Source organism: Dendrobates tinctorius, unplaced genomic scaffold (assembly GCF_039654945.1).
Source record: "Dendrobates tinctorius isolate UK_male_01 unplaced genomic scaffold, ASM3965494v1 ptg000367l, whole genome shotgun sequence".
Lineage (NCBI taxonomy): Eukaryota > Metazoa > Chordata > Amphibia > Anura > Dendrobatidae > Dendrobates > Dendrobates tinctorius.
The window spans coordinates 954,831-981,861 of record NW_027362033.1 but is presented as its reverse complement, the minus strand read 5'-3'; the positions used below and the strand labels follow the sequence as shown (position 1 = coordinate 981,861).

Here is a 27,031-nt window from a genome sequence, read left to right as displayed (position 1 = left end):
TAAAAGCTTAGATTTCTAACAGGCTCAGCGCAATTATAGTTATTATTTGTGTTAGCAGCTCTGTGACTACAGCTGATATCGAGCCCTGTGCACACTACCGCCTGATTGCTCTGCCACCACCTAGCAGCGGTTTAAACATCTACTGCCCGGTGGACCCCGAGTGGCGAACGCACTTTATATTTTTTATTTAGTGCATTCCGCCACTCCTAACAGACCCAAAGCATAATGCTAAAGCAACACTGGAGAGGTATAAGGGGAAACGTGTGAATATTCTGGGGTGGGCCTGAGTCCCAGCCCAGATCTTAATCCAATGGAGATTCTGCGGTCAGACGTGAAGATCGCTGATCACCAGAGGAAACATCTAATGTGAAGGAGCTGGAGCAGATCTGCCTGGAGGAATGGGCGAAAATCCCAGTGGCCAGATGTGTAAAACACAGAGGGACTTATCCAAAGCGCCTGCAGCTGTAACTAACACAAAAAGAGGCTCTACAAAGCACTGACTTTAGGGCGGTGAATAGTTATGCACACTGAAGGGTTCAGTTACTTTTTGTCCTATTTGTTCTTTGCTTCACAATAAAAAGGAAAACCCAATGATCACAGGTGTCGGCATGTTCTCTACATGAACTGATGGAAATCCGCAAAAAAACAGTGAAATTCCAGGTTGTGAGGTAGAAAACACACAACATGCCAATGGGTGAATACATGTGCAAGCCCCTGTATGGACGTCACTGATGACAGGTACCTGCTTATAGTCCTCCGCTGTGAACCTGTTCTGGACAGTGCCACCCTTGTGTGACAGACGACCATCTATCTGAGCTCTCTCCTTCAGGAGCGGCCGGCTGCTCTGAATCATTGACAACCTCTGTGATGCAGGCCGAGCTCGCATCTTTCCTGGCTGATGATGGCTGTGTTATTTAGCCATCATCTGCCTAATAGCATGGGTGTGAAGAGGAGGATGAATGAACTCATGGAGATCAACATCCGACACTGCGGAGACACCATCACGTGTTTCTCAACGCAGTGATTCTAGAGCACTGCCCCCATCCCTTATGGGAAATATGCAAAACATGCAAAACAGAAGCTGCGGAGACACCATCACGTGTTTCTCAACGCAAGCAATGACCAGCCAGGTCTTTGTCCGGGAAGGAACAACCACGGGAAGGGCAGTCTCCAATGAAGGAAACCACCTATGCCAAAACATGGTATCCATCCACATACAGCTGTTTCGGGGTATTGCCCCTCATCAGTGTGGAGTAGGAAACTGGCTGGTAGGAGCAATGCCTAGTAAAAAGACTATGAAGAGGAGGATGAATGAACTCATGGAGATCAACATCCGACACTGCGGAGACACCATCACGTGTTTCTCAACGCAGTGATTCTAGAGCACTGCCCCCATCCCTTATGGGAAATATGCAAAACATGCAAAACAGAAGCTGCGGAGACACCATCACGTGTTTCTCAACGCAAGCAATGACCAGCCAGGTCTTTGTCCGGGAAGGAACAACCACGGGAAGGGCAGTCTCCAATGAAGGAAACCACCTATGCCATAGTCTTTTTACTAGGCATTGCTCCTACCAGCCAGTTTCCTACTCCACACTGATGAGGGGCAATACCCCGAAACAGCTGTATGTGGATGGATACCATGTTTTGGCATAGGTGGTTTCCTTCATTGGAGACTGCCCTTCCCGTGGTTGTTCCTTCCCGGACAAAGACCTGGCTGGCCATTGCTTGCGTTGAGAAACACGTGATGGTGTCTCCGCAGCTTCTGTTTTGCATAATAGCATGGGTGGACCGGAGCTACCCCTGTGGCTGTTAGCAATCTCTGACAGCAGTTGCTAATACCCCTCACGCGACATGATCACAGAGCCCCGATGGGTTGCCATGACAGCCGGGGGTCTGCTGAAGACCCCGATGCATGTCGTTGCGATACTCCTGTGAAAGCCGGCCTGCTATATACAGCCCGAGCGATCAGACGATCACAGCTTCATGTCCCCTAAGCGTAATGAGAAAAATAAACACTGGAATTGCTTTGTTTCGGCAGCTGCATCCCTGCAATAAAATAATAGCCGATCAAAACATCGGATCTACCCCAAAATGGAATCTGTAAAATGTAATGCGTCTCGGTAAATGGCGACAAAAGCAGAAAGGTTTCTTTTTTATTTTTATTTTTTTTTCACCGTTTAAATGAAATCAGAACTAACAATTGTATCTGCCGACATGGAGAATCTGCTGCCAGGTCAGATTTACTGTAAAAATCAACGCTGTCAATAAGAAAGAAACCATTGCTGAATTGCACCTTCACTATGTCACCGCACTTGGATTTGGTTTCCCACTTTCCAGGACATCACATGATGAATGGTGTCACTCAAAAGTACAACTCCACAAAAAACAAACAAGCCCTCCTACAGCCCTGACAGCGGAAAAATAAAGTTATGGCTCCCGGAATACAAGGAGGAAAAACGGAAAATCACCTGTAGGAAAAGGGCGAATATGGAGGCAGTCACGGCAGCGCTTTCTCCTTCACTTTGATGTGATTGAATCCATGTGTAATTCCTGGTCTAGGGGCCAGATCTGTCGTCTGAGCGCTGGATGGGAACCATGCAAACCCACCTGCCCCAATCCGTGGCACCTCTGTGGATTTGCAGGCTAAGTGTGATGTCGTATCAGTCTGTTGCTCAGTGCAGTATTTTATGTATTCTGAAGGGTCCGCTGACCGGCCTCTCTGCTCAGGAGTTGTCCGCCAGCCGACCCTTCAGCTTGGGAGTCGTCCACCGCCCTTTTGGCTTGGGAGTCGTCTGCTGGCCGGCCACAGGGTTCAGGAGTCGACCGCTGGCCAGCCTCTCTGCTTGGGAGTCGTCTGCTGGCCGGCCTCTCTGCTTGGGAGTCGTCTTCCAGCCAGCTGCTGGGCTCGGGAGTCATCTGCTGGCCGGCCTCTGCATGGGAGTCGTTTGCCGGCCAGCCACTGCGCTCGGGACTTGTCCTCTGGCCAGCCTCTCTGCTTGGGAGTCTTCTGGCCGGCTGCTGGGCTCGGGAGTCATCTGCTGGCCGGCCTCTCTGCATGGGAGTCATTTGCCGGCCAGCTGCTGGGCTTGGGAGTCGTCCTCCAGCCGCCGGCCTCTCGGCTCGGGAATGTCGGGCGTTGTACGCGAGTCCCTGCAGTGACCTAGCACCATGATTAATATTTGCGTCCAAATGAAAGGATGGAGTTATCACGTCGCACGTCGTCAGTCCTGTGTCCTTTCTGCTCAGATTTATGACATAAATGAGAAGCGATGACAGATCAATGTTACCGAAGGAAGGCGCTTGTGTTCTCTCCATCATTCACATCTTGTTCTTCTAGTGTTATGTACATATTCTGAGCCCATTGCTGGTTTTCTTGGTTCCCCGGATGCTGTTTATTGCCGCACTCCGCTGTGGGACCATGTTCTATAGAGTGAACAGCGGCGTCCCCTAATTCTGACGGCACGAGTTGGCGTCTGATTTTCTTAGGTTGTAAATCTCGACACCAGACCTTTCTGTCATCTCCCGCTTTTAATTCCAATCCTACGTAATATGCACCCGCACGGTTCTGTGGATTTTTGATGAGGTGGTAAGGCCGTGTCCACACTTAGCCAGTCCTATAATGAGGCAGAGATTCCACAGATCATTTATTACATGTAAACGATGCCATGACACACCCGGCTGACGCACAGGTAATCCCCTTTGACCTCCATACATTTATTTCTCTTTGTCTCCAGTGGTCAGATGCCCTCAGAATAGGAGATTTCTTGCTGCCAGGAGGACCTGTTCTTGATTCTGTGACTGCATTATCAGGAAATCGTTGCCCACACATACATTTCTTCAGGTTTTGCCTGGACCATACGGTGGAGGATGAAACTCCATGAAGCCGCATTCCCAGATAGCAGCTTGCGCTTTGCGAGGCTCGTGAGCTGGCACATTGTCTTGAAGCAGCAGCACGCCTGCGACTACTTCCCACAGCATTTCTCTATACGTCACGTGATGCCTTCATTGTTGAAGCCTTCTGTATCCAATAAACTGTTCCATGGTCTTTCCAGCTGTCTGCTGGACATTTCTTTGGAGGTGGTCACCTTGTGCCTCCATTGCATGGGCTCTTGTTTGGTCTCGGTATCATGGTGATGGACACGTATCGTCAGCCGTAATAATTCAAGAATAGAAGTCTTCTGGATTTTCTCATCTCCCGGCTGCTCGCATCGGAACTACACCGACTGCAATATATTGGAACACTCAAGTTATGGGTATTCCGATATGGCGGCCAGGATTCATATCCCCGCCAATGAGCAGCACGGGATTCAAATGCCCCGCTGGCTGAGCCAATGAGCGGTGCCGCACAGGATTTGAATCCCCCACAAAGCCTCATCCGTGATATGAATCCTGGCTGCCATATCGGAATACTCATAACTTGCGCCGCTGACCTCCCTGCGGCGGGAGATGAGCCGTGGCTATCGTCGGGAGATCAGTGGCGCTAGTGTCCAGCGATTGTGTCACTATCCCACAATCCACCGTGGCTGGAAAGCAACCATGGTGGATTGTGGGATAGTGACACTATCGCCGGACGGACAGAGCCAATTGGCAATTATATATTAGATGTAATCACGGAACAAGGCTCCAAATCCTTCACTTTTATGTAGAGCCGCTCTGTACTGCACTTGCCATCCTGTCACTTCAAGTGCTTTCATCAAACTGAACTTCTGGCTGTTGCATGTCCAGATGTTACAACACGCACAAAAAAGCTCATGTCTGTGACAGAACATAAAGTGGGCACAGAGTTCATCACTGGATCCAGCCGCTGCTCCGTCCCCCCTCAGTCATCTCTGCACTGTGTATACATGTATCCCATGCTCGGCTTATGATCCGAGGACAGAGACCTTCCTGGCTTCAGCACGGGATCCAGCTACTGCTCCATCCTTCCCCATCAGTCATCTGTGCACTGTACAGACAGGTATCCCACGCTCAGCTGACAGACTGAGCCGGACTTATCCCTGGGTCCAGCTGCTCCTCCGTCCTCCCCCATCATAGTGGCATAGTGGTCTCTGCACTGTGTATACAGATATCCCACACTCGGCTGACGGTCTGCATAGAGACCCCGCTGGCCTCATCACTGGAGGCTGCTGGTCTGTCCTCCCCATCTTGAGCCCCACACAGCCTCCCTATATACGCAACATGAGCCCCACACAACCTCCCTATATACACTGCATGAGCCCCACACAGCCTCCCTATATACACTGCATGAGCCCCACACAGTCTCCCTATATACACTGCATGAGCCCCACACAGCCTTCTCATATACACTGCATAATGCCCCCCTGTATATACTGCATGAGCCCCACACAACCTCCCTATGGACACTGCATGAGCCCCTCACAGCCTCCCCATATACACTGCATGAGCCCCACACAGCCTCGTCATATACACTGCATATTGCCCCCCCTGTATATACTGCATGAGCCCCACACAGCCTCCCTATATACACTGCATGAGCCCCACACAGCCTCCCTATATACACTGCATGAGCCCCACACAGCCTCCCTATATACACTGCATGAGCCCCACACAGCCTTCTCATATACACTGCATATTGCCCCCCTGTATATACTGCATGAGCCCCACACAGCCTCCCTATGGACACTGCATGAGCCCCTCACAGCCTCCCTATGTACACTGCATGAGCCCCACACAGCCTCCTCATATACACTGCATATTGCCCCCCTGTATATACTGCATGAGCCCCTCACAGCCTCCCTATGTACACTGCATGAGCCCCACACAGCCTCCTCATATACACTGCATGAGCCCCACACAGCCTCCCTATGTACACTGCATGAGCCCCACACAGCCTCCTCATATACACTGCATATTGCCCCCCTGTATATACTGCATGAGCCCCACACAGCCTCCCTATATACACTGCATGAGCCCCACACAGCCTCCCCATATATACTGAAAGAGCCCCACACAGCCTCCCTATATATACACTGCAAGAGCCCCACACAGCCTCCCTATATATACACTGCAAGAGCCCCACACAGCCTCCCTATATACACTGCAAGAGCCCCACACAGCCTCCCTATATACACTGCATGAGCCCCACACAGCCTCCCTATATACACTGCATGAGCCCCACACAGCCTCCCTATATACACTGCATGAGCCCCACACAGCCTCCCCATATACACTGCATGAGCCCCAGACAGCCTCCCCATATACTGTATACTGCATGTCAGCCCCATATCCTCCCCATGTACACCATGTCGCCCCTTGTGTGCAGCACTATGCCCACCCAAACAGCCCATACTAACCTTGATCCCGTTCCCTGGCGCTCTGCTTCTCTCCCTGCCTCCGCGCTCACACTCTGTTTGGTGGAGGAAGTGGTCGGAGTCAGCGGTGCAGCAGAGTCGCACATGGAAACAGCAAGCGGGCGGGCACCAAGTGGCCCGTGGTCCTCTGATTTCCAGCCCTACTGCTGTCTCGGTACGCACGCCGGACTGAGACAGCCAGAGGGCCGGATGTGGCCCGTGGGCCGCACTGTGCCCAAGCCTGCTCTATACTATATAGCAGGGGTGACACCATCATTTACAGACTGTCCCAGTTTTGTCCTGCCTTCACGGCTCTCATCTGAAACGAGACATGTAAAGCTCCGCTCTTTGCCCAACATTCTGCCACCTCTCCAATGTGAACGCCATTTCTTAGCAAGTGAATACACAGGATACAACGGGGAGGATGGTAAAGGCGCTTTTAATAAGAAATAACAGAGATGGTGCCTGCCCAGCAGGACATGTGCAGATGCCCCCGACCACAGTATGAACCCGATCCATCCACTCCGCCTAATGCTAGGTCCAGTTCAGCTTTATTCCACCATGGGAGAGGGCTACTCCAGTGCCCACCACCAGTAAGGCCTCATGCGCATAGCTGTGTCACCACAGGATAGGACAGCTGCAGAGCATTACGAAGATGTAAGGAACCATGGCGGACATCTGCCAACCAGAAGCCCCGGAGGCCTCTTACTGACGTTTTGGGTCAGTATTCTTCCGCCATTACCAATACAATTAGAGAGCTCCAGCCAGTGAACGGGTGACAGCCTTGTCCACGGCCGGTCTGGTCATTATACTGTTCCCATAAAAAGCCACTTTCTTTGTATTGTCGGTATAGATTAGAGATGAGATTGATCCGCAGCTCTCGATACAAGCCCAGCGCCCGCTCCCGGTACGGGCCGTCCATGTGACTGTACCGATGCAGGGCCCGGACCACGAGGTAGTTAATATTAATCCATATAGGGCCCCTCCAGTATGGGGGGTCATGCTCCGTGTTACGCTGCATAAATAAAGGACTGCTCTTGGACAAGGATCGGATACCATACGGGGTCCACAGCCTGTCGGCATCGCGCAGATGATCCAGGAGGCGGCCAAGCTTGGGGGAATCCGGAGATAAAATCTGCAGAATGAAGGGAAAGAGGGAGACGTAACCCAGGGCACCAACAAACTGCAATTTGGGGGATTTTCTTACTACTCTGATTAATCTCGGGGGTGGGATGCTACGAGGGTCTTGTCCAGGAACAGGTCTAGGTCGCTCCCATTCCAGGGCCACATTCTGTGTGTGATTACCATAATCGGCATACGCCCCCAGTCTCTCAGACCAGTGCAGCTTGTCCAGTAAAGCATTGTCTGCAAGAGCCATGTAAGACTCCTCGTACCGCTGCCCATCTTCTCCAAGTAGCCGACAGATGGTGGCCATGACTTCAGATGCCAGAGTCATCCAGCACCGCAGGTCCACATGGCGCTCATCATCTGATGGGTGTGATGAGCGAGGGTAGTCGTCCAAGCCAGATGTCAGTGTCTTTGGATTCAGAAAGCGTAGGGTGTCCCTGTCCCGTCCACGCCAACGATACGTATATGGGAGGGGGCCGCTTTGTGTGCCATTGAACCATTCGTACCAAGTCTGCAAGCGAGGAAGGGCCCTGCGAAGAAACTGCAGGCCCTCGGCAGACACCGGCCCATCTGCCAGCAGCTGCTGCAGGGCCAGGAAAAGAGTAGGAGGATTGGCATTCATGTCCCACTGAACTACAAATTCATCAGGTACTTTACTGCGAGCCTCAGCTCCCAGTATCTGCTCCCGGGGGATCCAGCCATCTGCATTCATCAGGTCCAGCCAATGTGCCAGGGACTGCCAGGCCAACGTAGGGTTCCACCGAGCAATGAGCAGTAAATGGAAACCCTCGTCCCACAGGAAGCCTCGCGGAAAGAAGGAGCGGGATGGGACAGCGGTATAGAGAGGAGCCAGAGGGTAGGAGACAGGTTCCGGATTGTACCGTGACTGCACCAGGGAGCTTCCATAGAAGTAGCCCATGCCCCCCAGCATGTTGGAAAGGGCAGCTTGAGCAAAAGACACCTGCTCCGGCATGAAGCCTTTCTCCTCGAGATGGAAGAGTTCCCGAAAGCGATCCTCCATACGTCTCCTGTGCATCTCCAGCTCCACAGAGAAAGATGTGCCAGAAAGCAATCCTGGCCGCTCAGTGAAGCTGTCCGACTCAAACAGGATCTCCACCTGAGCGGGGAGATACAAAGTGACCTGGTGAATGATGACGTGGGAGTGATCCGAGCCGGAATGAGGTGGAGGATGATAGGTGTCAAGGCCGAAGTAACGTTGCCTATTGCTGGGATCAGTGGCAGGGTGAGTAAAGCGATCCCTCATACTACTCCGCACAACGTCCGTGATGTGGTGGAGACCGGGGCAAACTGTCACCAGGTGGTTATAACTGTGAAGAAAGGAGAGTGGAGTCATCATGGGAGCAATACTGCACATATATAATACCATACAGAAGGCAGAAGAGAGCAGGGTATCCCGGGGACAAAACTGCACATATACAATACCATAGAGAGGTGAGGAGAAGAGAGCAGAGAATCCCAGGGACAATACTGCACATATACATGACCATAGAGAGGTGAGGAAAAGAGAGCAGGGTATCCCGGGGGTAATACTGCACATATACATGACCATACAGAGGTGAGAAGAAGAGAGCAGGGTATCCCGGGGGTAATACTGCACATATACATGACCATACAGAGGTGAGGATAAGAGAGCAGGGAATCCCAGGGACAATACTGCACATATACATGACCATACAGAGGTGAGGATAAGAGAGCAGGGTATCCCGGGGACAAAACTGCACATATACAATACCATAGAGAGGTGAGGAGAAGAGAGCAGAGAATCCCAGGGACAATACTGCACATATACATGACCATACAGAGGTGAGGAGGAGAGAGCAGGATATCCCGGGGGTAATACTGCACATATACATGACCATATAGAGGTGAGGAGAAGAGAGCAGGGTATCCCGGGGGTAATACAGCACATATACATGACCATATAGAGCTGAGGAGAAGAGGGAAGGGAAACCCAGGGACAATACTGCACATATACATGACCATACAGAGGTGAGAAGAAGAGAGCAGGGTATCCCGGGGGTAATACTGCACATATACATGACCAAACAGAGGTGAGGATAAGAGAGCAGGGAATCCCAGGGACAATACTGCACATATACATGACCATACAGAGGTGAGAGGAAGAGAGCAGGGCATCCCAGGGGTAATACTGCACATATACATGACCATACAGAGGTGAGGAGAAGAGAGCAGGGTATCCCAGGGACAATACTGCACATATACATGACCATAGAGAGGTGAGGAGAAGAGAGCAGGGCATCCCGCGGGTAATACTGCACATATACATGACCATAGAGAGGTGAGGAGAAGAGAGCAGGAAATCCCAGGGACAATACTGCACATATACAGGTGAGGAGAATAGAGCAGGACATCCCGGGGGTCATAATGCACATATACATGACCATACAGAGGTGAGGAGAAGAGAGCAGGGTATCCCGGGGGTAATACAGCACATATACACTCACTGGCCACTTTATTAGGTACACCATGCTAGTAAGGGGTTGGACCCCCTTTTGCCTTCAGAACTGCCTCAATTCTTCGTGGCAGAGATTCAACAAGGTGCTGGAAGCATTCCTCAGAGATTTTGGACCATATTGACATGATGGCATCACACAGTTGGCGCAGATTTGTCGGCTGCACATCCCTGATGCGAATCTCCCGTTCCACCACATCCCAAAGATGCTCTATTGGATTGAGATCTGGTGACTGAGGAGGCCATTTGAGTACAGTAAACTCATTGTCATGTTCAAGAAACCAATCTGAGTTGATTCGAGCTTTATGACATGGCGCATTATCCTGCTGAAAGTAGCCATCAGATGTTGGGTACATTGTGGTCATAAAGGGATGGACATGGTCAGCAACAATACTCAGGTAGGCTGTGGCGTTGCAACGATGCTCAATTGGTACCAAGGGGCCCAAAGAGTGCCCAGAAAAAATTCCCCACACCATGACACCACCACCACCAGCCTGAACCGTTGATACAAGGCAGGATGGATCCATGCTTTCATGTTGTTTACGCCAAATTCTGACCCTACCATCCGAATGTCGCAGCAGAAATCGAGACTCATCAGACCAGGCAACGTTTTTCCAATCTTCTACTGTCCAATTTCGATGAGCTTGTGCAAATTGTAGCCTCAGTTTCCTGTTCTTAGCTGAGAGGAGTGGTACCCAGTGTGGTCTTCTGCTGCTGTAGCCCATCTGCCTCAAAGTTCGACGCACTGTGCGTTCAGAGATGCTCTTCTGCCTACCTTGGTTGTAACGGGTGGCAATTTGAGTCACTGTTGCCTTTCTATCAGCTCGAACCAGTCTGCCCATTCTCCTCTGACCTCTGGCATCAACATGGCATTTCCGGCCACAGAACTGCCGCTCACTGGATTTTTTTTCTTTTTCGGACCATTCTCTGTAAACCCTAGAGATGGTTGTGCGTGAAAATCCCAGTAGATCAGCAGTTTCTGAAATTCTCAGACCAGCCCTTCTGGCACCAACAATCATGCCACGTTCAAAGGCACTCAAATCACCTTTCTTCCCCATACTGATGCTCGGTTTGAACTGCAGGAGATTGTCTTGACCATGTCTACATGCCTAAATGCACTGAGTTGCCGCCATGTGATTGGCTGATTAGAAATTAAGTCTTAACACACAGTTGGACAGGTGTACCTAATAAAGTGGCCAGTGAGTGTACATGACCATACAGAGGTGAGGAGAAGAGAGCAGGGCATCCCGGGGGTAATACTGCACATATACATGACCATACAGAGGTGAGGAGAAGAGAGCAGAGAATCCCAGGGACAATACTGCACATATACATGACCATAGAGAGGTGAGGAAAAGAGAGCAGGGTATCCCGGGGGTAATACTGCACATATACATGACCATACAGAGGTGAAAAGAAGAGAGCAGGGTATCCCGGGGGTAATACTGCACATATACATGACCATATAGAGGTGAGGAGAAGAGAGCAGGGTATCCCGGGGGTAATACAGCACATATACATGACCATAGAGAGGTGAGGAAAAGAGAGCAGGGAATCCCAGGGACAATACTGCACATATACATGACCATACAGAGGTGAGGAGAGAGCAGGGTATCCCGGGGGTAATACTGCACATATACATGACCAAACAGAGGTGAGGATAAGAGAGCAGGGAATCCCAGGGACAATACTGCACATATACATGACCATACAGAGGTGAGAGGAAGAGAGCAGGGCATCCCAGGGGTAATACTGCACATATACATGACCATACAGAGGTGAGGAGAAGAGAGCAGGGTATCCCGGGGGTAATACTGCACATATACATGACCATAGAGAGGTGAGGAAAAGAGAGCAGGGAATCCCAGGGACAATACTGCACATATACATGACCATAGAGAGGTGAGGAGAAGAGAGCAGGGCATCCCGCGGGTAATACTGCACATATACATGACCATAGAGAGGTGAGGAGAAGAGAGCAGGAAATCCCAGGGACAATACTGCACATATACAGGTGAGGAGAATAGAGCAGGACATCCCGGGGGTCATAATGCACATATACATGACCATACAGAGGTGAGGAGAAGAGAGCAGGGTATCCCGGGGGTAATACAGCACATATACATGACCATACAGAGGTGAGGAGAAGAGAGCAGGGCATCCCGGGGGTAATACTGCACATATACATGACCATACAGAGGTGAGGAGAAGAGAGCAGGGAATCCCAGGGGTTATACTGCACATATACATGACCATACAGAGGTGAGGAGAAGAGAGCAGGGTATCCCGGGGGTAATACAGCACATATACAAGACCATACAGAGGTGAGAAGAGAGCAGGGTATCCCGGGGGTAATACTGCACATATACATGACCATACAGAGGTGAGAAGAGAGCAGGGCATCCCAGGGGTAATACCGCACATATACATGACCATACAGAGGGGAGGAGGAGAGAGCAGGGTATCCCGGGGGTAATACAGCACATATACAAGACCATACAGAGGTGAGAAGAGAGCAGGGTATCCCGGGGGTAATACTGCACATATACATGACCATACAGAGGTGAGGAGAAGAGAGCAGGGTATCCCGGGGGTAATACAGCACATATACATGACCATACAGAGGTGAGGGGAGAGCATGGCATCCCGGGGGTAATACTGCACATATACATGACCATACAGAGGGGAGGAGAGAGCAGGGTATCCCGGGGCAATACTGCACATATACATGACCATATAGAGCTGAGGAGAAGAGAGCAGGGTATCCCGGGGGTAATACAGCACATATACATGACCATACAGAGGGGAGGAGGAGAGAGCAGGGCATCCCGGGGGTAATACTGCACATATACATGACCATACAGAGGGGAGGAGAGAGCAGGGTATCCCGGGGGTAATACTGTAATACTGCACATATACATGACCATATAGAGATGAGGAGGAGAGAGCAGGGCATCCCGGGGGTAATACAGCACATATACATGACCATACAGAGGGGAGGAGGAGAGAGCAGGGCATCCCGGGGGTAATACTGCACATATACATGACCATACAGAGGTGAGGAGAGAGCAGGGCATCCCGGGGGTAATACTGCACATATACATGACCATACAGAGGGGAGGAGGAGAGAGCAGGGCATCCCGGGGGTAATACTGCACATATACATGACCATACAGAGGGGAGGAGGAGAGAGCAGGGCATCCCGGGGGTAATACTGCACATATACATGACCATACAGAGGGGAGGAGGAGAGAGCAGGGCATCCCGGGGGTAATACTGCACATATACATGACCATACAGAGGGGAGGAGGAGAGAGCAGGGTATCCCGGGGGTAATACTGCACATATACATGACCATATAGAGATGAGGAGGAGAGAGCAGGGTATCCCGGGGGTAATACTGCACATATACATGACCATACAGAGGTGAGGAGAGAGCAGGGTATCCCGGGGGTAATACTGCACATATACATGACCATATAGAGGTGAGGAGGAGAGAGCAGGATATCCCGGGGGTAATACAGCACATATACATGCCCATACAGAGGTGAGGAGAGAGCAGGGCATCCCGGGGGTAATACTGCACATATACATGACCATACAGAGGGGAGGAGAAGAGAGCAGGGTATCCCGGGGCAATACTGCACATATACATGACCATATAGAGCTGAGGAGAAGAGAGCAGGGTATCCCGGGGGTAATACAGCACATATACATGACCATACAGAGGGGAGGAGGAGAGAGCAGGGCATCCCGGGGGTAATACTGCACATATACATGACCATACAGAGGGGAGGAGGAGAGAGCAGGGTATCCCGGGGGTAATACTGTAATACTGCACATATACATGACCATATAGAGATGAGGAGGAGAGAGCAGGGTATCCCGGGGGTAATACTGCACATATACATGACCATACAGAGGTGAGGAGAGAGCAGGGTATCCCGGGGGTAATACTGCACATATACATGACCATACAGAGGTGAGGAGAGAGCAGGGCATCCCGGGGGTAATACTGCACATATACATGACCATACAGAGGGGAGGAGGAGAGAGCAGGGTATCCCGGGGGTAATACAGCACATATACATGACCATAAAGAGGTGAGAAGAGAGCAGGGTATCCCGGGGGTAATACTGCACATATACATGACCATATAGAGCTGAGGAGAAGAGAGCAGGGTATCCCGGGGGTAATACAGCACATATACATGACCATACAGAGGGGGGGAGGAGAGAGCAGGGTATCCCGGGGGTAATACAGCACATATACATGACCATAGAGAGGTGAGGAGAGAGCAGGGTATCCCGGGGGTAATACTGCACATATACATGACCATATAGAGGTGAGGAGAGAGCAGGGCATCCCGGGGGTAATACTGCACATATACATGACCATACAGAGGGGAGGAGGAGAGAGCAGGGTATCCCGGGGGTAATACTGCACATATACATGACCATATAGAGCTGAGGAGAAGAGAGCAGGGTATCCCGGGGGTAATACTGCACATATACATGACCATACAGAGGGGAGGAGGAGAGAGCAGGGCATCCCGGGGGTAATACTGCACATATACATGACCATACAGAGGGGAGGAGGAGAGAGCAGGGTATCCCGGGGGTAATACTGTAATACTGCACATATACATGACCATATAGAGATGAGGAGGAGAGAGCAGGGTATCCCGGGGGTAATACTGCACATATACATGACCATACAGAGGTGAGGAGAGAGCAGGGTATCCCGGGGGTAATACTGCACATATACATGACCATATAGAGGTGAGGAGAGAGCAGGATATCCCGGGGGTAATACAGCACATATACATGCCCATACAGAGGTGAGGAGAGAGCAGGGCATCCCGGGGGTAATACTGCACATATACATGACCATACAGAGGGGAGGAGAAGAGAGCAGGGTATCCCGGGGCAATACTGCACATATACATGACCATATAGAGCTGAGGAGAAGAGAGCAGGGTATCCCGGGGGTAATACAGCACATATACATGACCATACAGAGGGGAGGAGGAGAGAGCAGGGCATCCCGGGGGTAATACTGCACATATACATGACCATACAGAGGGGAGGAGGAGAGAGCAGGGTATCCCGGGGGTAATACTGTAATGCTGCACATATACATGACCATATAGAGATGAGGAGGAGAGAGCAGGGTATCCCGGGGGTAATACTGCACATATACATGACCATACAGAGGTGAGGAGAGAGCAGGGTATCCCGGGGGTAATACTGCACATATACATGACCATACAGAGGTGAGGAGAGAGCAGGGCATCCCGGGGGTAATACTGCACATATACATGACCATACAGAGGGGAGGAGGAGAGAGCAGGGTATCCCGGGGCAATACTGCACATATACATGACTATACATAGAATCATAGAATCATAGAATCATAGAATCGTAGAGTTGGAAGGGACCTCCTGGGCCATCTGGTCCAACCCCCTGCTCAAAGCAGGATTCGCTAAATCATCCCAGTCAGATGTCTGTCCAGCCTCTGTTTGAAGACTTCCATTGAAGGAGAACTCACCACTTCTCGTGGCAGCCTGTTCCACTCATTGATCACTCTAACTGTCAAAAAGTTTTTTCTAATATCTAATCTGTGTCTCTTCCCATTCAGTTTCATCCCATTGCTTCTAGTCTTTCCTTGTGCAAATGAGAATAAAGTTGATCCTTCTACAATGTGACAGCCCTTTAGATATTTGTAGACAGCTATTAAGTCTCCTCTCAGTCTTCTCTTTTGCAAACTAAACATTCCCAAATCCTGCAACCTTTCCTCATAAGACAGGGTTTGCAGACCGGTCACCATTCTGGTCGCTCTTTTCTGAACTTGCTCCAGTTTGTTGATGTCTTTTTTAAAATGTGGTGCCCAAAACTGGACACAATATTCCAGATGAGGTCTGACCAAAGAGGAGTAGAGGGAAATAATGACTTCACGTGATCTAGACTGTATGCTTCTGTTAATACATCCTAGAATTGCATTTGCCTTTTTTGCTGCTGCATCACACTGTTGACTCATATTCAGTCTGTGATCTATTAGTATACCCAAGTCTTTTTCACATGTGCTGTCACTTAGCCCTATTCCTCCCATTCTATATATGCTTTTTTCATTTTTATTGCCCAGATGTAGTACTTTGCATTTCTCCCTGTTAAAAACCATTCTGTTAGTTGCTGCCCACTTCTCCAGTTTATTTAAATCTTTTTGAATCCTCTCTCTCTCTTCTCTAGTATTAGCTATCCCTCCTAGCTTTGTGTCATCAGCAAATTTAATCAGTTTACCCTCAATTCCTTCATCTAAATCGTTGATAAAGATGTTGAACAATACAGGGCCCAGGACAGAGCCCTGTGGTACCCCACTTGAGACATTCTTCCAACTGGATGTGCAGCCATTTACGACCACTCTTTGGGTCCGATCACTAAGCCAGTTATGAATCCACCTAACAGTTGCCTTGTCCATTCCATACTTAGTCATTTTTTCAATAAGGATTGTATGAGAGACTTTGTCAAATGCTTTGCTGAAGTCAAGATATACTATATCTACAGCATTTCCTTGATCCACCCAATCAGTGATACCGTCATAGAAGGAAATTAAGTTAGTCTGACATGACTTATTAGTTAGAAACCCATGCTGACTCTGTTTAATCACTTCATTCTTATCCAGGTATTGACATACATGTTGTTTAATAATTTGTTCAAAGATCTTTCCTGGTATAGAAGTCAGACTCACCGGCCTATAGTTGCCTGGGTCCACCTTCTTCCCCTTTTTGAAGATAGGAACAACATTTGCTCTTCTCCAGTCTTCTGGCACTTCTCCTGTTCTCCAAGAATTTTCAAAGATTATGGAGAGGGGTTCAAAAATTTCTTCTGCTATCTCCTTCAGTACTCTGGGGTGTAATTCATCTGGACCTGGAGACTTGAATTCATTTAGGTTAGCTAAGTGTTTCCTCACTATCTTTCTGTTTATAGATATCCTGGATTCTTCTATTCCCTTAATAGGACAGTGAATAACAGTTGATGTTGCATTTCCTTTCTGAGAGAAAACAGATGCAAAATAGGAATTTAAAAGTTCAGCCTTCTCAACATCCTGTCTTACCATTTCATCATTTTCATCCTGTAAAAATCCTATAGCATCTTTGACTTTTCTTTTACTTTTGACATATCCCCAAAATCCTTTATTATTGCTTTTGACATCTCTTGCAAGCCTCAGTTCATTTTCAGCTTTAGCTAATCTGATTTGTGCCCTGCAGGTTCTGCAGACAGCATTATATTCTTCTTTAGATATGCCTCCCTCTTTCCATTTTATAAACATTTTTTTCTTCCTTTTTAGCATGTGCTTAAGTTCTGTGTTCATCCATCCTGGTTTCCTTAAATGCTTCCTATTCTTCCCTCTTTTCGGAATTGTTAACAACTGTGCTTTGAGAATTTCATTTTTCAAGATTTCCCATCCTTCCTGGACATTTTTGTCTTTAAGGATATCCAGCCATTGGATCCCTCCAATTCTCTTTCTAAATCCCTTAAAATCTGCCTTTCTGAAATCTAACCTTGACGTCTGAGTCTTCACAGGTCTTCCACCTCTAGTAATCCAAAATTCTAAAATAGCATGGTCGCTACCTCCTAGGGTCCCAGCCACTTTTACCTCCTCAACCATTTCCTCCCTGTTTATAAGGATTAGATCCAAGGTAGCAGTTCCCCTTGTTTTCTCCCTTACCTTTTGGAAGATAAAGTTGTCAGCAAGAGAGGATAAGAATTTCCTTGACCTGTTAGTTTTGCCTGAGAGAGATTCCCAACAAATGTCTGGATAGTTGAAATCTCCCATGACAACTATGTCATATTTTTTGGAGAACTTGGCCATCTGATGCATAAAGAGTTCATCTATATCTTCGGCTTGCACAGGCGGCCTGTAGTAAATGCCTACAATGGTGTCCTTTCCATTGTTCTGTCCTTGTATTCTTACCCAAACAGTTTCCACAGAACTCCCAGTCTCTGAAGCTTCAATCTCTGTGCAGATATACGCGTTTCGAACATACAATGCGACACCCCCTCCTCGTTTATCAAGTCTGTTTCTTGCAAATAAGTTGTATCCTTCTAGTCTTGTATTCCAATCATGTGTATTGTCCCACCAAGTTTCAGTGATTCCAATTACATCATATTTCTGTTCCTGTGTTAGTAGTTCCAATTCTCCTTGTTTGTTGCCCATGCTTTGTGCATTAGTATAGAAACATTTTAGTTTGTGATTGGTTTCTCTTTCTCCAATATTTTTATTAATTAGATTCTTTCGTCTTTGTTCTTCCTTTCCACTTCTAATAATACAGAGGGGAGGAGGAGAGAGCAGGGTATCCCGGGGGTAATACAGCACATATACATGACCATACAGAGGTGAGAAGAGAGCAGGGTATCCCGGGGGTAATACTGCACATATACATGACCATATAGAGCTGAGGAGAAGAGAGCAGGGTATCCCGGGGGTAATACAGCACATATACATGACCATACAGAGGGGAGGAGGAGAGAGCAGAGCATCCCGGGGGTAATACTGCACATATACATGACCATACAGAGGGGAGGAGGAGAGAGCAGGGTATCCCGGGGGTAATACAGCACATATACATGACCATAGAGAGGTGAGGAGAGAGCAGGGTATCCCGGGGGTAATACTGCACATATACATGACCATACAGAGGTGAGGAGAGAGCAGGGCATCCCGGGGGTAATACTGCACATATACATGACCATACAGAGGGGAGGAGGAGAGAGCAGGGTATCCCGGGGGTAATACTGCACATATACATGACCATATAGAGCTGAGGAGAAGAGAGCAGGGTATCCCGGGGGTAATACTGCACATATACATGACCATACAGAGGTGAGGAGGAGAGAGCAGGGCATCCCGGGGGTAATACTGCACATATACATGACCATACAGAAGTGAGGAGGAGAGAGCAGGGCATCCCGGGGGTAATACTGCACATATACATGACCATATAGAGCTGAGGAGAAGAGAGCAGGGTATCCCGGGGGTAATACTGCACATATACATGACCATATAGAGCTGAGGAGAAGAGAGCAGGGTATCCCGGGGGTAATACTGCACATATACATGACCATACAGAGGTGAGGAGGAGAGAGCAGGGCATCCCGGGGGTAATACTGCACATATACATGACCATACAGAAGTGAGGAGGAGAGAGCAGGGCATCCCGGGGGTAATACTGCACATATACATGACCATATAGAGCTGAGGAGGAGAGAGCAGGGTATCCCGGGGGTAATACTGCACATATACATGACCATATAGAGCTGAGGAGAAGAGAGCAGGGTATCCCGGGGGTAATACTGCACATATACATGACCATATAGAGCTGAGGAGAAGAGAGCAGGGTATCCCGGGGGTAATACTGCACATATACATGACCATGTAGAGCTGAGGAGAAAAGAGCAGGGTATCCCGGGGGTAATACTGCACATATACATGACCATACAGAGGTGAGGAGGAGAGAGCAGGGCATCCCGGGGGTAATACTGCACATATACATGACCATACAGAGGTGAGGAGGAGAGAGCAGGGCATCCCGGCAGTAATACTGCACATATACATGACCATACAGAGGTGAGGAGGAGAGAGCAGGGCATCCCGCGGGTAATACTGCACATATACATGACCATACAGAGGTGAGGAGAGAGCAGGGTATCCCGGGGGTAATACTGTAATACTGCACATATACATGACCATACAGAGGTGAGGAGAGAGCAGGGCATCCCGGCAGTAATACTGCACATATACATGACCATACAGAGGTGAGGAGGAGAGAGCAGGGCATCCCGCGGTTAATACTGCACATATACAGTCCAGAAAGTCTTCAGACCCCTTTAAATTTTTCTCTCTTTGTTTCATTGCAGCCATTTGGTAAATTCTATAACGTTCATTTTTCCTCAGTAATGTACACTCTGCACCCAATCTTGACGGCGAAAAAACAAATGTAGAAATTTTTGCAAATTTATTAAAATTAAAACAAAACCTGAAATCTCACATGGTCATAAGTATTCAGCCCCTTTGCTCAGTGTTGAGGAGAAGCACCTTTTGAGCTAGTACAGTCATGAGTCTTCTTGGGAATGATGCCACAAGTTTCTCACCCCTGGATTTGGGGATCCTCGGCCATTCTTCCTTGCAGATCCTCTCCAGTTCCGTCAGGTTGGATGGTGAACGTTGGTGGACAGCCATTTTCAGGTCTCTCCGGAGATGCTCCATTGGTTTTAGGTCAGGGCTCTGGCTGGGCCGGTCAAGAATGATCACAGAGTTGTTCTGAAGCCACTCCTTTGTTATTTTAGCTGTGTGCTTAGGGTCATTGCCTTGTTGGAAGGTGAACCTTCGGCCTGAGGTCCAGAGCACTCTGGAAGAGGTTTTCATCCAGGCTCTCTCTGTACTTGCCCGCATTCATGTTTCCTTCAATTGCAACCAGTCGTCCTTGTCCCTGCAGCTGAAAAACACTCCCATAGCATGATGCTGCCACCACCATGCTTCACTGTAGGGATTGTATTGGGCAGGTGATGAGCAGTGCCTGGTTTTCTCCACACATACCGCTTAGAATTATCCCCAAAATTTCTATCTTCATCTCATCAGACCAGAGAATCTTATTTCTCATAGTCTGGGGGTCCTTCATGTGTTTTTTAGCAAACTCTATGCTTTCATATGTCTGGCACTGAGGAGAGGCTTCCATTGGGCCACTCTGCCATAAAGTCCTGACTGGTGGAGGGCTGCAGTGATAGTTGACTTTGTGGAACTTTCTCCCATCTCCCTACTGCATCTGTTGAGCTCAGCCACAGTGATCTTGGGGTTCTTATTTACCACTGTCACCAAGGCTATTCTCCCACGACTGCTCAGTTTGGCTGGACGGCCAGGTCTAGGAAGACTTCTGGAGGTCCCAAACTTCTTCCATTTAAGGGTTATGGAGGCCACCGTGCTCTTAAGAACCTTGATTACTGCAGAAATTCTTTTGTAACCTTGGCCAGATCTGTGCCTTGCCACAATTCTGTCTCTGAGCTCCTTGGCCAGTTCCTTTGGCCTCATGATTCCCATTTGGTGTGACATGCACTGTGAGCTGTGAGGTCTTATACAGACAGGTGTGCGCCTTTACAAATCAAGTCCTATCAGTGTAATTACACACAGCTGGACTCCAATGAAGGAGTAGAACCATCTCAAGGAGGATCACAAGGAAATGGACAGCATGTGACTTACATATGAGTGTCTGAGGGAAGGGTGTGAATAGTTATGACTATGGGCTATTTTGTTTTGGTTTTTTTTAATACAATTTTGAAAATTTCTACATTTCTGTTTTTTCCGTCAAGATGGGGTGCAGATTGTACATTAATGATAAAAAAAATTAAACTTTTCTGAATTTACCAAATGGCTGCAATGAAACACTGTACATGACCTAATGGAGGTGAGAACAGAGAAGGGTTTCCCGGGAGAAAATACTGCACATATACATGACCATATAGAGGTGAGATATATATGTACCGTGTCAGCCAGTAGATAGAAAAATATTCAGAATTGAGAGTCCTCAGTGGTTGATCCCTTTTAATGGCTAACTGAAAAGATGGTGACACATTGCAGCTTTGGAGACTCCTCAGGTCTCTTCATCAAGCACAGACTAATACAAAATCTGAAGAATCACATTTATACACAACACAGCACAGAAATAACGCAATAGATGAGACAAGTGACGTGGAACTATCATTATGGGAGAGGGATAGACAGTTTTGACCATAAATATTGGAACCGTTCATAAATAAGGAGGGTGGATGTTTTGTTGTTCTCTGGTTGGGGTCTGGTTCTGTGTTGTGATGCCCCCTCAAGGTCTTAAGAGCAAATTCCTTAACTGAGGTAAAAAGACATAATTCCATGATCCACACAGTGAGGCATGGTGGAGGCAGCATTTTGCTTTGGGGCTGTTTTTCATCAGCTGGAACTGGGGCTTTATCGAAGAGGGAGTGGATTAAGCACAGTCCAGAACTTTGTGGCCTCTGCTAAAAGTTGAAGATGAGGAGGAATGTCACCTTTCAGTGACAATGACCCTAAGAGACCTCCACATCACAAAGAGAACGGCTTCTCGAGGAGATGGAGGGTCTGGAACAGCCGAGCCCAGACCTGAACCAAAGGGCAATCTGTGGTGCCCTGAAGAAGGCGCTGTACACAGGAGAGGCCCCCCGCAAACTGTCATGACCTGAAGAGGGCACCGCACACAGGAGATGCCCCCACAGTGACATGTGGAGCTGCTGCCAGGAGGAGCCGTCAAAGATTGCGAATCCTAGATGTGCCACGCTGATAGACCCCGACCCAAAAACACTGATCCTTGCCAGAAATTCACAGGGGACTGCAGCAAAGTATTAGTGTTAGGGTATGCAGATTTTTGCAAACACAATACTTCTGTATTTTTCATTTTCCACCAAAAAGATTTCAGTTTAATTATCAATGGATTTATACAGGTTATGGGCGGCATTGAAAAGGGAAAAGGTTCAGAAATTATTCTACACGGAAAAAAATACCACAGAAAACACCTGATGTACAAGGTCTCAAAAGTAAACTTTTATCACAATAATTAAAAATAAAGAAAATATTAACCCCTTCACCCCCAAGGGTGCTTTGCACGTTCATGACCGGGCCAATTTTTACAATTCTGACCACTGTCCCTTTATGAGGTAATAACTCTGGATCTTCCATGGATCCCGGTGATTCTGACATTGTTTTCTCGTGACATATTGTCCTTCATGTTAGTGGTAAAATTTAATTCCTATAACTTGCGTTTATTTGTGAAAAAAATGGAAATTTGGCGAAAATTTCGTAATTTTCCAACTTTGCATTTTTATGCCCTTAAATCACAGAGATACGGCACACAAAAAACTTGATAACTAACATTTCCCACATGTCTACTTTACATCAGCACAATTTTGGAACCAATTTTTTTTTTTTGTTAGGAAGTTATAAGGGTTAAAAGTTGACCAGCGATTTCTCATTTTTACAACACCATTTTATTTTTACAGACCACATCACATTTGAAGCCACTTTGAGGGGTCTATATGATAGAAAATACCCAAAAGTGACACCATTCTAAAAACTGCACCCCTCAAGGTGCTCAACACCACATTCAAGAAGATTATTAACCCTTCAGATGCTCCACAGAAATTTCTTGAATACTAAAAAAAAAAAAAAAAAAAAAAAAAAAAAAAAAATGAACATCAACTTTTTTTTCACAAAAAAAATACTTCAGGTTCAATTTTTTTTATTTTACCAAGGGTAACAGGAGAAATTGGACTGCAAAAGTTATTGTGCAGTTTGTCCTGAGTAGGCTGATACCTGATATGTGGGGGGGGAACCACTGTTTGGGCGCATGGCAGAGCTCAGCAGGGAAAGAGCGCCATTTGACTTTTTTGGCTGGAATTGAGATCGGACGCCATGTCACGTTTGGAGAGCTCCTGATGTACCTAAACAGTGGAAACCTCCCACAAGTGACCCCATTTTGGAAACTAGACCCCCCAAGGAACTTATCTAGATGTGTGGTGAGAACTTTGAACCCACAAGGGCTTCACAGAAGTTTATAACGTACAGCAGTACAATTAAAAAATCATATTTTTCCACAAAAATGATCTTTTCACCCCCAATTTTTATTTTCCCAAGGGTAACAGGACCCTAAATGTTATTGTGCAATTTGTCCTGAGTACGCTGATACCCTACATGTGGGGGGAAACAACTATTTGGGCTCATGGCACAGCTCTGAAGGGAAGTAGCGCCATTTGACTTTTTTTGGCTGGAATTCAGATTGAACGCCATGTCGCGTTTGGAAAGCCCCTGATGTACCAAAACAGTGGAAACCCCCCACAAATGACACCATTTTGGAAATTAGAGCCCCCAAGGAACTTATCTAGATGGGTGGTGAGAACTTTGAACCCCCAAGTGCTTCACAGAAGTTTATAACGACCAGTCGTGAAAATAAAAAAAATCTTATTTTTTCCACAAACATGATCTTTTAGTCAATTTTTTTTATTTTCCTAAGGGTAACAGGAGAAATTGGACCCCAAAAGTTGTTTTGCAATTTGTCCCGAGTACGGTGATACCTCATATGTGGGGGTAAAACACTGTTTGGGCGCATGGCAGAGCTTGGAAGGGAAGGAGCACCATATGACTTTTTCAACGCAGAATTGGCTGGAATTGAGATCAGACGCCATGTTGCATTTGGAGAGCCCCTGATGTGCCCAAACAGTGGAATCCCCCAATTATAACTCCACCCCTAACCCTAATCTCAGCCCTAACCCTAGCCCTAATGGGAAAATGGAAATAAATACATTTTCTTTTAGTTTTATTACTTTTCCCTAACTAAGGGGGTGATAACGGGGGGTTTGATTTACTATATATGGCGGTTTTTATGTTTGGCGGCTGTCACACGCTAAAAGACGCTTTTTATTGTAAAAATAGTTTTTGCATCACCACATATTGAGAGCTATAATTTTTCCGTATTTTGACCCACCGAGTCATGTGAGGTCTTGTTTTTTGGGGGACGAGTTGACGTTTTCATTGGTAACATTTTCGGTCACGTGACTTTTTTTTTTTTTTTTTTTAATCGCTTTTTATTCCGATTTTTGGGACGCAGAATGAACAAAAACCAGCGTTTCATGAATTTCTTTTGGGGGGGGCGTTTACACCGTTCCGCGTGCGGTAAAATTGATAAAGCGGTTTTATTCTTCGGGTCAGTACGGTTACAGCGATACCTCATTTAGGTCGTTTATGTTTTGTCGGTTTTATGCAATGAAAACAATTTATATAAAAAATAATTATTTTTGCATCGCTTTATTCTGAAAGCTATAACTTTTTTATTTCTTTGCTGATGATGCTGTTTGGCGGCTCGTTTTTTGCGGGACAAGATGATGTTTTCAGCGGTACCATGGATATTTATATGCGTCTTTTTGATCGCTCGTTATTGCACTTTTTGTTCGGTGGTATGATAAATCATTTTTTGCTTCGTTTTTTATTTTTTAAGGGGTTCGCTAAAGGGGTTAACTAATGGGATAGTTTTATAGGGCGGGTCGTTACGGACGCGGCGATACCTAATATGTGTACTTTTATTGTTTGTTTTTATTTCCAAAAAATGAATTAGGGAATATTTTTTTTTTTCTAATTTGGTGATTTTTTTAAAATTATTTTTACACTTTTTTTTTTTTTTTTTTTAACTTTATTACATTGTCCCAGGTGGGTCATCACTGTTCTGTGACAGATTGCTGATCCGTCACATCACAGATCACTGTGACAGATCAGCGATGCCTGCCTGTGCTTTGCAGGCAGTGAGGAAGTCAGCTCCCTTCAACAGGCCCCCGAAGGTCCCAGTCGCCATCTTGGATTCGGGGGCCTGCAGGGAAGGAGTCCCCCGCAGCAGCGCTGCACATTGCGCTGCTGTGGGGGGCTCAGGGAAGCACGGAGGGAGCCCCCTCCCTGCCGATGCTTCCCTTTAACCCCCGGTACACCGCGATCGTGTTTGATTGCGGTGTGCAAGGGGTTAACGTGTCGGGGGCGGTCTGTGACCGCCCCTGACATTGTGACGGGTGTCAGCTGTGATAAACAGCTGACACCCGGCCGCGATCAGCGGCGCTCACTATGTGGGCGCCACTGATCGCGGTGACGTACTATCACGTTCCTGGGAATTAAGTCCCTGGGCACATGGACAGAATAGTACGTCACATGACAGAAAGGGGGTGGGGGGCGGGGTTAGTCCCCTGGGGGCGTGGCCTAGGACCCTGAAGGAATAGGAAGCAGCAGAGCTCCTGAATTGACACTGGCAAAATAGCTAAAACAACAATTGGAGACCGGCACAGGAGGATCCCTCTGGACCGCTTGGACTCGTATACTGAGCCCCTTGGCCCAGAATTATATAGTTATCGGCTTAGAGGAGGCAGACGCCGGGTAGCTGGAGCAGTACAGCGGAGGGGTGCAGCCTCTCACCGCACTTTCCCTGGGGACATCTGTAGAGGGCAAACGCAGCTGGCTCAGGACAGAAAGCCTGAGGAGGATACCCTCCTGCACCCTAAGGTATCCAAACCCTCCAACCTGTGGCACATCAGCGACTTCTGGCTGGCCGGCGGCGGGGCTGAGCGACGCTGAGGAGCGCAGTGATACCATCGCCTCTGGTAAGCGCCCACAGGGAAGACGCTTCACCTTATGCTCACTACTAGGAGCAGGAGGGTTCGTGCGACTCCCTATACCGAGGGGTACCCCCGATCCTCGATAGATCCTGGACACACACGGTTTTCAGCAAGTTAGAGCCGGTAATTAAGGTGCCCACTGGACGGAACTACTTACACAGCGCGCAAAAAAGTCCCTGTGTCGTCATTAGCATCCACAGCAGTGAGACTGGCATACAGGGCTTTAACTCTCGGGGTGCTTCAATCCCGCTGTCTACCTGTGATAGTAATTTGGGGCACATTAAAGCGAAGTGGGGTTCGATCTTTGCTCCTATAATTTAACGAACGGCTAAACATACTGGCCACCCTGCATTATAACAGGGGCGACAAGGAGTTAACCCCCTCCTCTCAGCGGATCCTGTATAGGTGGCCCTGTGCGGATCTTACACACAAACCAGCTAACTTCTACTGTGTTTCATAGAGATAATCCTGGAGACTCCATCACAGAAGAACTGTAATCCTGAGAACTTCATGGTCTTTAGACAACCTACCTTCCTCCCATCATAAAGGGATTGTCATGATACCAGTGCTGGGTGACCGGCACCACTGGGGTTAATGTTCTGACCTCAGTGCAGGCTCTCACCTGGGGCTATGATTGTGGCCTCTCCCTGGTTCTGGGAGAAGCTTCTTATAGCCTCAGGACGCTCCCATCCCCGTCAGTTATACTCTTGCCCTTGGCATTGTGTGGTGACCCCTGAGTGTGTTTGTGCTGTGTTCTGGTTACTTGATTCTCTGTGTATGACTCGGCCTGTTCTCTGGATATTGCTTTGGATTCTGCTTGGTACCTTCTATGTCTGTTTGGTTTTGACTTCTGCTTGGCCCCGACTATCCGTCCTGTCTCATCCGTTGTA

The 27,031-nt window shown here is 48.0% G+C and overlaps 1 protein-coding gene across 6 annotated transcripts in view; it reads right to left on the bottom strand.

Annotated features, from left to right (window-relative positions):
- Positions 1 to 6,734: 6,734 nt before the first annotated feature.
- The window catches only part of MOGS (mannosyl-oligosaccharide glucosidase), a 59,845-nt gene continuing 39,548 nt past the window's right edge, over positions 6,735 to 27,031 (bottom strand). For all 6 annotated transcript variants that reach the window (XM_073562782.1, XM_073562787.1, XM_073562783.1 and 3 more), the window contains one exon: positions 6,735 to 8,770. In XM_073562782.1, the coding sequence (XP_073418883.1) occupies positions 7,036 to 8,770 (1,735 nt within the window). In that variant the 3' untranslated portion in view covers positions 6,735 to 7,035. The remainder of the gene's footprint in view (positions 8,771 to 27,031) is intronic.